Below are 14,195 nucleotides of genomic sequence, written 5' to 3'. Positions count from 1 at the left end.
TGCACATCAGCGAGGGCTTGGTGGAAAATGACCTCTTCTTCGGGAGAAGGGAATGGATCAGGTCACCGGCAATCTCGTCTTGTAAGTGGTTTGAGTTTGCACATTGGAATCTTCTTTCATCAATGTGAGACAGTGGTGGGCCCCATACCATAGTATCGGGTAAGTATATCAGGTACATCATGCAATGGATTGATATATAAACTCTGTTCTCAATATCAGGGAGCAAACAAATATCCTAGTGAGAGTAAGCAGAAAAATTGATGCGAGAATTCCTCTACTTACCAGTGGAGATTGGTGCTGTGTTGTTGGACCAGAGATTGGATGATGGTTCCATTCCTCCACAAAAATCTCGCAATCTATGTTCACGAGATCAAGAAAAAGAAACGGTAGGAGCCATAAGTGGTGGGGATTCTTGCGAATTAGCCCATGAAGGCGTTCAAGGCATGTGAAGAATGCCTTCCATCATCGGGCAAACTGACAGCCAACCTCTACCCAAAGGCATTCAATTCTGGTGTTATGAGTTGAGCTATGGGAATTAGAAGCCCTCCCACTAGCTTAGAAAAGGGTCACTGCAACTCACAATCCCCATAAGAATGAGCCATGGTTTGGACCGTGGTGCATCACCATCCAAACAGAAACCTCAATATTTTCACCCCCTCGATCTCCTCTCATCCAAAGAGGTATTCCATATTTTTCTATTGTTTGTAGAAATATTTCTAGGGCTGTCGAAGCATGATTATTGTTTGCTCGAAGAGCTACAATCTAAAATTCAGTGAGTTCAGCAAATCAGTAATATAAAAAAATAACATTTTGTTTGACAATACCATCAACAAGTCCATGGAAATCCCCCAGAGGATGAGTTTGTGATGCCTGTCGAAATGCCAGATATGGTTGGACCATGGCACAGCATATTTCCGATGCTGAATCACTTTGTGTCACCGTAGCATCTGGCCCACACCATCAACTCTATGCATTGAGCTCCTCATTCGATGCCGCGGAATCCAAACACTGTGGGATCGTAGAAAGCCGACTAGGTAATGCAGGCCAGAATCTGGTTTGTGGATTTTGAAGGTCTTAACAAGAACATCAAGATCAGCATTGCAGATTGCTGAGAATTGCTGATGCACATTAGTTTGAATGTAATTTTTCATCAGGGAGAGAGTGCATCTTCAAGCCAATCACTGTTGATGACTTTGCGAGGATGTCCATGTGTCTGGTGAGGTGTTGTCTCCATACTGATGGGATTGACCTTGGCATATCTAGAATTTGCACTATACAAAAAGCTCATTAAGATTGCTTTTATGCGACGTGCCGGGAATTGTAGGGGACGATAGCCTTCCAACATAATAGTACCAAACCCAAGAGAATTTCCGTGTCAACTAGTAAGTGTGACACATAAACCGTCAGCACTTCAACATTTCAACTGTGTTTTTTTTTCATGTTCCTGACCTTGTCGATGCTTGATTTCTAACCTACTGCAATGACTCGGAGCTCAGTAGCACCCGGAGGGATACAAAGGTAAATGTCTGCTTCCCAGTTGTCTACATCTGAATTGAATGTATTCACCGTGACTGCCATCAAATAGACCAAACATTCCGCAATGCTCGGCAGCTCATTACTGTAGTGAATTTGTTGTTCTATAGGTAAGTTCTACATGTGTAACTATTGAATCATGTCCTAACTAACCCCGTGGCCATGTTGGTTCTCACTAGGTTCAATCACAGCTCCATCATGTTCCAGCTGACCTTCTTGCATGATGGTCCCATGTGTTTGTGAATCTATTCTTGTTGCCTCGCACTGGCATCCGTCAAGATGAGGGCTTTTCGGATGAATCCCCAATTGTATTGCATGGTCATTCCAGTGCTGACTTTGATTGTCTTCTTGATCACATTTTTGGAAGGTGTGCCATTCAGCTGCCTACTATTGAATCACTCAAAGATTCAAGAATTCAAGCTGATACTATGAACGAACCTAGTCCAACAAACACTGAATCTGTGCCCTTTCTTATCTCACTGCTTAAAATGGGTGCCGTCTTCGACATCAAAGTCGCAAAGTTGCATGCCATCCATCATCTCCAAACCCATCCAGATCTCCATCCAACAACAAAACTCCAGCTTTGCCACCGCTTCAGAATCATCGCATGGCTTTCTCCAACATTCAAGGCACTGGTATGTCAACCCATTGAAAGTCTTGATCCATCGGTATTAGCACAAATTCCCACTTATATCTTGCATGCTCTGATTCAAGTAAAACACTGGATTATGATGCACAGGTTAACGCTGGCGGCTGTCACAGTGGAGGGGGAGATGTCCATTTCAAATGTCAATCGAGAACTTGGTCAGAAATACCAAGATCTTTCTTGTTTGCATCAACATCACCTCCACTAGTGTGCTCTTGCTGTATATACTATAACGGCAGGCCTTGAACTTTTCAAGCACTTGATTATGTCAGTAATGCACTTGCTCCGCCACACACATCCCTCTAAAATTCACTGTCGCCAGATGGATGATTCTTCTTCCCTCCAGAAGAACCCATTCCTTCTTGCTTGTAATACATAGCATAGTGCCTCACAATTCGTGACCTTAACCAACTCTTACATGCCCAAACTCTAATACGTGGTAAATTAACTCGCAATAAGTGCTCGAAGTTGTCAAAGTTACAATGGTCGCTGAAGTCCTCAACTTCCAAAATATGGATGTCTCGTAAGATGTCATAAAAGTCTGTCTTGCACTCCCTTTACCTCCAACACCATGTCTTTGGCTTCTACTTGCAAATTCCAGTTAGTCACACTAGCACACTTCTCAACTCAACACCTGTGTTGCAATTCAATACATTGTGATGTCCCGACACAATGCAGAGTCTTCCAGCACTCTCCCCCAACATCCAAGTCTGCCCGCCATTCCCACAGGCCCACCATGCTAGCGCTCTCCTCATGCAGCCCATGCCTTGTTGACTCCTGCAAGCAGTGAGGTGTGTCATCGCTTGGATAGGCTGGGTGAAACGGCAGCGTTTGACGATGTATGATGACATCTGCTTCGAATAATTACCGAGCAAAGGTTCGTATTTGACAAACATCGAGGTGTATTGGATAGGAACACGGTGCAATGGGAGGTTAAAGTCAAACCTGGGAGCCTCACAGACTTGTGGGACTTTAGCGACATTGATGATATTGATGACTTTGGCAACTTCAACGACTTCAACGACTTCAATGACTTTAGAGACTTTGATGACTTTGGCAACTTCAATGACTTTAGTGAATTCAACAACTTCAACAACTTTAAATATTAGGTTTAGATACTACAGGGACATTGGGGCACAAGATCCGCTTCGAATTACGGAGCAAAAGTTATTACTTGAAGGAGGTCAAGGTGTTTTCGACAGAGGAGTAATTGCGTGTGGTGTTCAAGTCAAACGTGGCAGCTTGGAGGCTGGTGACTTTAGCGACTTCCGAGACTTTAGACATTAGGGTTAGAGGCTATGGAGCCGTTTGCAACAGTGTCTGCTTCGAGTTACGAAGCAAAGGTTTGTACGAACATCCGAGTACATTGGATATAAGGGCACTGGCGTGATAGGTTCAAGTCAAATGTAGCAGCTTGGAGACTTCCAAGACTTTGGCAACATCTGCTTCAAATTGTGAAGCAAAGGTTTGTACGAACATCCAAGTACATTGGATATAAGGGCACTGGCGTGAGAGGTTCAAGTCAAACATAGCAGCTTCGGAGACCTCCAAGACTTTGACGACATCTGCTTCGAATTACGAAGCAGAGGTTTGTATGAGCATCGGGATGTTTTGGATATAAGGGCACTGGCGTACCAAGGGGTTCAAGTCAAACATAGCAGCTTCGGAGACCTCCAAGACTTTGGCAACATCTGCTTCGAATTACGAAGCAGAGGTTTGTATGAGCGTCTGAGTATTTTGAATATAAGGGCACTGGCGTGAGAGGTTAAAGTCAGATGTGGCACCTTGGGAGACTGGACTGGCAAATTTAAACAGCTTTAGCGACTTCTGAGGCTTAGATATTAAGCTTAGTGACTATGGAGATGTTGGCCACATGCATCTGCTTCAAATTACAGAGCAAAGGGTGGTACTTGACGAACACCGGAGTGTTTAGGATAGAAGAGCAGTGCTGTGGGAGGTCCAAGTCAAACACAGTAGCTGTTTTACTTTGGCGACTTCAAAGACATTGGCAACATCTACTTCAAATTACGGAGCAAAGATGTGTAGTTGTAAATATTGGGATTAGAGACTGCAAAAAACTTTGGCCACAATGTCTGCTTCGAATTACGAAGCAGATGTTTGTACTTGAGGGAGGTTGGAGCATTTGGGATAGAAGGGCACTGGCATGGGAGGTTTGAGTCCACTGTGGCACCTTGGGAGACTGGACTAGTGACTTTGGCAGCTTTAGCGACTCCTGAGACTTTAGACATTAAGCTTAGAGACTGCAGAGACATTGGCCACAAGCATCTGCTTTGAATTATGAAGCAAAGGGTCATGCCTGACAAACATCAGAGTGTTTTGAATAGAAGAGCATGGATGGAAGAGCACTAGGCCATGGGAAATTGGTATGATTGAAATGTGTTGTTTCTAGTTACTTTGGAGACTTCTAAGACTTTGGCAACTTCCGAGGGTATATGGTAAAATTCAAAGTAAAGTATCTGAGTCCTCTAATATTACATTTTCTGTTTCACTGTTACAGTCTCTTAATACATGATGATGACAGAATTACGAGCAGCATTGAGAAAAAAGAAGTCTACACAGAACGGAACCTTTCCTGCCATCAACTTGGCAGCGAGGCAACAGCAGGCAGCGACTTGTCTGGCAAAAATCCTTTCATGGATACCAGAGCTTCGAGACAGTATTCAATGTGCATATTTGGCCAGGAGACATATTCCTCAAATTACGAGGGAAAAGGTCTTAAAAGGGTGGCTATGAGTGTAGTATCCATTACATGCAAGTGTTGAGCATCAGAGTTGCTCTTTCCATGACCATATATAGTAAATACTCCCATGTACCCATCTGGGTATAACGCCTTACAGCCTGAGGATGTTTCCAAATAGTGGCGATAAATATGATATACACAGCATTTGGGAAATGTGTGAATCCCACCAATTTAAGTGGAGAATGATGCCCATCTGATACCATATCTAGGCAATGTAATTTTGTGCTGCCCTTGGAACTAACCCGACATATGAGTCATGTCTGACTCATTTAACAAGTCAATATTTGTACTTAGGCAGGCTTTGCGAAATGCAACATTGAGGTTTAACTCAGTGGCCATATTCATGCAAATGTTACGTATGAATGGAGAGCACTACTTAAACAAGCACGAGTCCAGGAGATTGCTGGATGCGCCAAAGTCCGAGCGTCCATAGAGTCCTCTAAGCGACAGAAGTCAAATTGATGTTATGGTATTGTAGGAGTGTGGGTATATGAAGTCTCTGAGATTGAAGGTACGTAAATGAATCAGACAACATTACAATGTTGTAAAGCACTTTAGGCAGGTCAACGGTTCTTCTCTACTGATGGGTTCCCCTGGATGCATTTGGTTGTTGCTCCCGTCCGTCTGCTTCTTGCAATATGTCTTGGTTGCCATCTTCAAGTCCTTCCAGAAATATTTGATGATGGTATTTGCAATATCGTGCGCTGGTTGAGTGGTGCTCGATCGCACTTTTGGTTTTTTTGGTGCCAGCAGCCACATATTTATCGCATTCCAAGACCATAGTGCACAGGGCGATGAGGGGCCTGTTGTATAACTCTGGAGATAGCATTACAAGTCTGCGACTTCATGCGGTTAAGGAGTGTGCGTGTACTTGGGTAGTGAGGATTTTGCCTTGTTTATGGTCTATGTAATGAGAAAGTTCTGTTAAATGCATGCATTCGTAGTTGTAGAAATGCCCCCCAGTGGCAAACAAAGCCACAGGTGTGTAAAGCGCATGAAACTGTCCTGCCAGTTGTATACTCCCAATATAAGTCCAAATTGATATAATATCATGATGCACTCACAGCATGTCACCTGGCAAGAGAGTGACAATTTCTCCGTGCCAATTTTCCTGGATATTCTCTCAGTTTCGGTAGAGATCAGTCAATGTTAAGGCTATGTCGGAGAGGTTGGTCCGAGTAATCGTGTCCTTGTGGATTGGTTTGAATAGGCCCCATTTTTTCTCACCGGTTTCAATTTGAACAAAGGTCATGCTGCCATCAGAATTGTGGTGGGGATTTGTCCAATACGTGGACCTGTGGAGCAAAGACCACGAATGTACAATGAAGTTGTCCAGATGGACTTTGTCACTGATGGGGCAATCGACTGTGGTTTGTGTTAAGACCATAGCTCAAGGGTAGACAGATCCGAAGGGCTTGGCCTCAGCTTGTGCGCTGTGCCCCTTACCCGAGTACGTGCCCTTAATTTCAGAATAAAGTCTAGATGGAATCTGACAAAGTCCGAAGGACTTCTGGATGAGTGCGAGAAACTTCCGGAGGAGTTTCATCCACTGTATTAGATCCGAAGGTAAGACTTCCCAAGGTAAGTTCCCTAGATAGAAACACATAGAGGATAGGCTGCAAGGGACAGAGTCCAAAGCAGGATAGGATAGGAGGAGTGGTCCGAAGGACAGGACGTCCGGAGGTCTGAAGGTTAAGACGTCTGAAGGTTGCATCGTCCGAAGGTTATGACATCTGAAGGTTGCATCGTCCGAAGGTTACGACGTCCGAAGGTTACGATGTTTAAAGGTTATGATGTCCGAAGGTCCGAAGGCTTACAAGGACCAGGGGAGCAGACAGGATTAGGACAGGAGGGGAAAGGCTACTATGGACAAGGTCCGGAGTAAAAACAAACAGAGGTAGACTACACTATGGTAGAGTCGGATAGACGGGGTTTAGACAGAAGTCTCGGAAAGACAGGAAGTGCCGGAAAGGCAAAACTTCGGCTTAGGGAGTCAATCCCTAAGCATGGATATAGATGGAAGGATAAATCTGGAGGACTGGAAAGTCGGCCTAGGGAATCCTTCCCTAGGCCTAAGGAAAGGTCAGACTAAGATGGACCAAAGTCCAAGACAAGAATGAGTGAAGTCTAAGATAGATATTCGAACTAAGGAAACTTTACAGGAGTTGTACAGAGGTTTATATACTGGAAGGGATCCGAGAGGATCAGTAAGCTGAACACAAATGCTATGTACGAGCATGTGGAAACATATTGGTAAGTATGAACGGAACATAAGTAAATGAACTCGGAGATGAACAGAGTACAAGGATCAATAAGCAAGACAGAAACACAGATAACCGAAGTCCGGAGTCAAGGGGATTACCATAAGGAGATAGACGCTGATTTAAGGTTTGGGCTTCGGATATGAGTATAGGTCAGATCCGGAGGTCTAGAGATATCGGATAAGGCGTCTGGATATCGGATGAGCGGATCCGGAGATCTAGGTGAAGATGAGACTAGGATATGGATCATGGATATAGACCGATAGTCTAGGGAAGGTAGAGTCCAAGATGGAATGAGCTCAGATCCGATAGGACTAAGGGTGGATGAAGCAGCCTTAGCTGCGGAGGTCCGAAGGTATGGATATATGGATGTACGAAGGTGTACGGATCCAAACCGATAGTGGACTGGAGGACTGAAGGCATGGATAAGGGTATGGAGGTCCGGATGTGCATGCAGAAGGTGTCCGGAAGGCATGGGAACATCATCGGACGTAGGTCCGGAATACGGGATATGACAGTTTGATTCCATCCATTGGTAATGCCACTGTCGAGAGTACTAGGTGTGGATGGGTTAGTATTGTAATGGCGTGCGATGGTACGGTATGCACCTCAGATATGACGGGTATGAATTCTGCAAGTGTTGCGTTCTGGTGGGGATATGTAAATCCTTCGTGCATTATTCAGCGTCTGTTTAGCAGCATTACATTAGGTGAGAAACAAGATGGATGTTGACAGACTCACCATGTAGTATGACACACATGAGGTCTGACATTCCATGATCTTCCAGGTATTCTAAATCAAGCGTTGCAGGCTTGGGTGTGCTCACTTGCTGAATGACAACGGCTTTGTTGATGCGAAGCGCTGCAGATATCTTGTCGCATAACTGTCAGCTTGTAAAGCACTGATCACTATGCTGTAAGTGGACAACATTTTTTGAGGTCATGGGAAGCAATTCTGGGAGTGAAGCAAAAAACGATACTGCAAGGGCGTCTTCTTTGCATATCTTTATGCCGTTCTTCATGATGCAGGGAAGCACAGTGGTAGATCCATCGTCCCATTGAACGGTATCTGATTGTTCATGGACTTGGGAGCCAATGATAGGATTTGCCAGATCGCGGAACTCTAGGTCGGTGACTGCAGACAAGGTGGGTGAGGGGTATGCTTGGTCATCTGGAATGGAGGAACAATTGACGGGAGGGCTGGGCGTGTCTGTCATGACGGCGATGTCACACATTTGGCAGGGCGTCACAATGGTTGTGAGGGTCTCCTGTGCCAGGAGGATGGGGCCGATGGGGATGGTGTCGGGTTCTGAGATGGATGGGCCCACATGACCTGAAGGCGCTTCAGGAGATGAGGTCTGAGGCCGCTTTTGAGGGGCGTGGCCTTGGGAGTTTGTGTCAGGCATGTGCTGTTTGCTCTGCATTTCCTCTCTCTTGCATTTTCGCCATGCCCATTTGTTGGCGGTGTTCTGTTCCTTCATCTCTTGAGCACTGTGTGGATTGCGTTTCTCATTGGCAAGCCATCTTTTTTGCTGTTCGCATTGCTTTTCCTTGGGAGTTAAGGCTGAATTGGTGAGATTGGAGTGCTGAAGTCTTGGCTTCTTCTCAGTTTGCTTGAGCTGTACCATGTTATTTCAATGAGGAATTTCCTCATTAAGATAATGCCAGACGTGTTTTTGGAACGAGTTGGGAGAGGGTAGTTAATGCGTTAAGTTTAGGATGAGATGAGAGTCTTAAGTGAATTCGATTGTGGTTTAACAGTGTCAGACTAGAATTTATGTAATGTTTTTTCATAAGAACTCTGCACCACTGTGGGCTTCAATCAGGAGTGGACGGCTGAGGATGTCAGAAGTGTTTTATGATAGGAATTCCACTTGTAGCTAGAAACTTGGTAAGCATAATGTGAATGCAGTAGGTCCTCAAAGTCCTCAAAGTCGTAGTCGAAATCTAAATCATGTTTTCAAAGTCTTGGAAGTCCTCAAAGTGGTATTCAAAATATATATTATGTCCTCAAAGTCTTGGAAGTCCCTAAAATCATAGTCAAAATATATATTATGTCCTCAAAGTCATGCAGGTCCATCCCACTTTGCGCATTTTCACATATTGAGAGCTTTGTCTGGTATCTACACTTTCATTTTAAACACCTGGGTCACAATCCTCTTCCTCCCAGCCTATCCAAGCGATGACACACCTCACTGCTTGCAGGAGTCAACAAGGCATGGGCTGCATGAGGAGAGCGCTAGCATGGTGGGCCTGTGGGAATGGCGGGCAGACTTGGATGTTGGGGGAGAGTGCTGGAAGACTCTGCATTGTGTCGGGACATCACAATGTATTGAATTGCAACACAGGTGTTGAGTTGAGAAGTGTGCTAGTGTGACTAACTGGAATTTGCAAGTAGAAGCCAAAGACATGGTGTTGGAGTAAAGGGAGTGCAAGACAGACTTTTATGACATCTTACGAGACATCCATATTTGGAAGTTGAGGACTTCAGCGACCATTGTAACTTTGACAACTTCGAGCACTTATTGCGAGTTAATTTACCACGTATTAGAGTTTGGGCATGTAGAGTTGGTTAAGGTCACGAATTGTGAGGCACTATGCTATGTATTACAAGCAAGAAGGAATGGGTTCTTCTGGAGGGAAGAAGAATCATCCATCTGGCGACAGTGAATTTTAGAGGGATGTGTGTTGGCGGAGCAAGTGCATTACTGACATAATCAAGTGCTTGAAAAGTTCAAGGCCTGCCGTATAGTATATACAGCAAGAGCACACTAGTGGAGGTGATGTTGATGCAAACAAGAAAGATCTTGGTATTTCTGACCAAGTTCTCGATTGACATTTGAAATGGACATCTCCCCCTCCCACTGTGACAGCCGCCAGCGTTAACCTGTGCATCATAATCCAGTGTTTTACTTGAATCAGAGCATGCAAGATATAAGTGGGAATTTGTGCTAATACCGATGGATCAAGACTTTCAATGGGTTGACATACCAGTGCCTTGAATGTTGGAGAAAGCCATGCGATGATTCTGAAGCGGTGGCAAAGCTGGAGTTTTGTTGTTGGATGGAGATCTGGATGGGTTTGGAGATGATGGATGGCATGCAACTTTGCGACTTTGATGTCGAAGACGGCACCCATTTTAAGCAGTGAGATAAGAAAGGGCACAGATTCAGTGTTTGTTGGACTAGGTTCGTTCATAGTATCAGCTTGAATTCTTGAATCTTTGAGTGATTCAATAGTAGGCAGCTGAATGGCACACCTTCCAAAAATGTGATCAAGAAGACAATCAAAGTCAGCACTGGAATGACCATGCAATACAATTGGGGATTCATCCGAAAAGCCCTCATCTTGACGGATGCCAGTGCGAGGCAACAAGAATAGATTCACAAACACATGGGACCATCATGCAAGAAGGTCAGCTGGAACATGATGGAGCTGTGATTGAACCTAGTGAGAACCAACATGGCCACGGGGTAGTTAGGACATGATTCAATAGTTACACATGTAGAACTTACCTATAGAACAACAAATTCACTACAGTAATGAGCTGCCGAGCATTGCGGAATGTTTGGTCTATTTGATGGCAGTCACGGTGAATACATTCAATTCAGATGTAGACAACTGGGAAGCAGACATTTACCTTTGTATCCCTCCGGGTGCTACTGAGCTCCGAGTCATTGCAGTAGGTTAGAAATCAAGCATCGACAAGGTCAGGAACATGAAAAAAAAAACACAGTTGAAATGTTGAAGTGCTGACGGTTTATGTGTCACACTTACTAGTTGACACGGAAATTCTCTTGGGTTTGGTACTATTATGTTGGAAGGCTATCGTCCCCTACAATTCCCGGCACGTCGCATAAAAGCAATCTTAATGAGCTTTTTGTATAGTGCAAATTCTAGATATGCCAAGGTCAATCCCATCAGTATGGAGACAACACCTCACCAGACACATGGACATCCTCGCAAAGTCATCAACAGTGATTGGCTTGAAGATGCACTCTCTCCCCTGATGAAAAATTACATTCAAACTAATGTGCATCAGCAATTCTCAGCAAATCTGCAATGCTGATCTTGATGTTCTTGTTAAGACCTTCAAAATCCACAAACCAGATTCTGGCCTGCATTACCTAGTCGGCTTTTCTACGATCCCACAGTGTTTGGATTCCGCGGCATCGAATGAGGAGCTCAATGCATAGAGTTGATGGTGTGGGCCAGATGCTACGGTGACACAAAGTGATTCAGCATCGGAAATATGCTGTGCCATGGTCCAACCATATCTGGCATTTCGACAGGCATCACAAACTCATCCTCTGGGGGATTTCCATGGACTTGTTGATGGTATTGTCAAACAAAATGTTATTTTTTTATATTACTGATTTGCTGAACTCACTGAATTTTAGATTGTAGCTCTTCGAGCAAACAATAATCATGCTTCGACAGCCCTAGAAATATTTCTACAAACAATAGAAAAATATGGAATACCTCTTTGGATGAGAGGAGATCGAGGGGGTGAAAATATTGAGGTTTCTGTTTGGATGGTGATGCACCACGGTCCAACCATGGCTCATTCTTATGGGGATTGTGAGTTGCAGTGACCCTTTTCTAAGCTAGTGGGAGGGCTTCTAATTCCCATAGCTCAACTCATAACACCAGAATTGAATGCCTTTGGGTAGAGGTTGGCTGTCAGTTTGCCCGATGATGGAAGGCATTCTTCACATGCCTTGAACGCCTTCATGGGCTAATTCGCAAGAATCCCCACCACTTATGGCTCCTACCGTTTCTTTTTCTTGATCTCGTGAACATAGATTGCGAGATTTTTGTGGAGGAATGGAACCATCATCCAATCTCTGGTCCAACAACACAGCACCAATCTCCACTGGTAAGTAGAGGAATTCTCGCATCAATTTTTCTGCTTACTCTCACTAGGATATTTGTTTGCTCCCTGATATTGAGAACAGAGTTTATATTATCAATCCATTGCATGATGTACACCCTGATATACTTACCCGATACTATGGTACTGGTGGCCCACCACTGTCTCACATTGATGAAGAAGATTCCAATGTGCAAACTCAAACCACCTTACAAGACGAGATTGCCGGTGACCTGATCCATTCCCTTCTCCCGAAGCAGAGGTCATTTTCCACCAAGCCCTCGCTGATGTGCAATCTGCAGGTGTGAAGCCTGATGATACATTTCTTCCCGCTTCAGAGTGGGCAATCAATACTTATGAAACTCACGATGATATATTTGTAGGCTTTTGAAAGACAAAGACCTTAATGATGCACCTCCCACCCAAATATGGATGCCCTGTGCTCTTGTTTGGGCACAAGGTCTTTCAGTACTGCATTACTTGCTAGAATAATGATAATCCTACTATTGAATATGTCAGAAAATATGTGACAAATGAAGTGGCTGTGATAGAATCCTTTAAAATCAATTCCATCACAAAAAACCACGACCATGTTGCTTACCATCACTAGTGCTAATGATGTTGCTGACTGTGGAACAAACATGTTGAGGCAAAACCAGTGATGGCTCCCAGTGTCCTTGTCTCCGCCCGAAACTTGGGAAGGACCAGAAGGACGACGAGCCTGCAATGTGTATAAACTGTGGTCATTTCGACACATCCCACCCACAGGAAGGCATTCTGCAACAGCCACCATCAACATCGTCTTCCAGCTTCAGTTCAATCATGTCCAAATATTCTCACCTGCTGTCAAAAACAGGTTCATCTGAGGAATTTTCCTGTTGAGAGACAAACAGGGGATTTCAAAAGCAAGACTTAGCCTTGTCTGCCTCAACAAGCCACATGACAAAGGTCAGCAGTAGTAAGGATGCCAAGGGTAATTAGATCCCCTAGGATGTCAATGCTACAACTTGTTGATTGAATTTCATGTATAGAAGAAAACCGTAGCAAACCTTCGAAAGGCAGGTATTGGATCAATTGTCATGGTGACCGTTGGACTTGTGAGTACCTAAATTCATTGTGCCCCCCCAAGACTCGCATTGACATCAACAATTATGTCTATTAGAATAGAAAGGGCTGCATGAAATGGAAGCTCACACCTGACACAGACAAGACCGAAGGGCTGCAAAAGCTCAAGCTTGCTGTATCAAAGGGACCTGATGACGAAGATCTGCAGATTGCACCAAACATGACAAGAAGTGACATTGACGAATATTTACATACCCTATTCCCTTGCCTCTTTGATTTCCTCGAGAACCGCCATATTGCTAACAAGAACTCAGACTCAACAAGCCCAGATGGGTTTTACTGGTACTTGATTGTCAAAAGTGGCAAGGATAGAACAAAGACCCCTTCTTAATAGTCTTCTTGTCCCTGATTGAACACAATCATTCAGGCTGACATCTAACACCATCAGTCTCAACTTTCGTCCTCAAACTCCAGAGGTCCATCCAACACCAGTTTTCACGTCCACATCCTATGCCTGTCAAATATCAACATATCACACCTGCAGGGGTCATTTCTGAGAGGCGATTCAGCTGAATGTCATGAACTTACAAATGTCAATGCGGAAGTAGTTCCGCTTCATGATATTGAAGCAGAGGTAGATCTTATCTGGTGAATCTTAATTCCAAGTCACAAACACAGCCAACCATAATCGCGTGTGGGGTAAATTATAGGAGAAAAACACACCGATACAGAATGAAGTCGAAACCATCAGTGCCTAGGCAACCTCAAAATCATTCTTAAATTCCCAAACAACTCACTCATCGTGACAACCACACCCTTCTCGTTCACCAAATCATCCAACCCACAAATGTAAGTCCAACCCATTGAGTCTTTTGCCTTCAATTGATATGCACAGGATGTCCTCTAACTCCAGAATTCCTCAAGACAACTCAAAGCGCAAGCGCGAGCATGAACCGTCAGGATGACCCCTCAGTATTGAAAGTGAAAATATACCATCACCAAACTCATACACAACATTTTCCCATTTCTCAACAAAGCCTCTGTGACACATTTATTT

The 14,195-nt window shown here is 44.2% G+C and overlaps 3 protein-coding genes across 3 annotated transcripts; 2 read left to right on the top strand and 1 right to left on the bottom strand.

Annotated features, from left to right (window-relative positions):
- Nucleotides 1–7,298: 7,298 nt before the first annotated feature.
- Nucleotides 7,299–8,828, bottom strand: DFJ58DRAFT_734089 (uncharacterized protein; the record flags this gene model as incomplete). Its single annotated transcript, XM_041386413.1, has 4 exons — nucleotides 7,299–7,757; nucleotides 7,810–7,868; nucleotides 7,943–8,072; nucleotides 8,130–8,828. The coding sequence occupies 4 exons, from the start codon at nucleotides 8,826–8,828 to the stop codon at nucleotides 7,299–7,301; spliced, it is 1,347 nt and encodes a 448-aa protein (XP_041237900.1).
- Nucleotides 8,829–11,427: 2,599 nt separating this feature from the next.
- Nucleotides 11,428–11,607, top strand: DFJ58DRAFT_668604 (uncharacterized protein; the record flags this gene model as incomplete). The annotated part of the gene is made up of 1 exon (XM_041382720.1): nucleotides 11,428–11,607. A coding segment is annotated over one exon (180 nt), but the record flags the coding sequence as incomplete, so codon positions are not given.
- Nucleotides 11,608–11,752: 145 nt separating this feature from the next.
- DFJ58DRAFT_668602 (uncharacterized protein) lies at nucleotides 11,753–12,310 on the top strand (the record flags this gene model as incomplete). Its single annotated transcript, XM_041382719.1, has 3 exons — nucleotides 11,753–11,781; nucleotides 11,836–11,882; nucleotides 12,006–12,310. Coding segments are annotated over 3 exons (381 nt in total), but the record flags the coding sequence as incomplete, so codon positions are not given.
- Between the last annotated feature and the right edge of the window lie 1,885 nt (nucleotides 12,311–14,195).

Source organism: Suillus subalutaceus (genome assembly GCF_016647625.1).
Source record: "Suillus subalutaceus strain FC151 chromosome Unknown DFJ58scaffold_165, whole genome shotgun sequence".
Classification (NCBI taxonomy): domain Eukaryota; kingdom Fungi; phylum Basidiomycota; class Agaricomycetes; order Boletales; family Suillaceae; genus Suillus; species Suillus subalutaceus.
The sequence above is the reverse complement of the archived record's forward strand: the minus strand, read 5'-3'. Positions and strand labels throughout refer to the sequence as shown.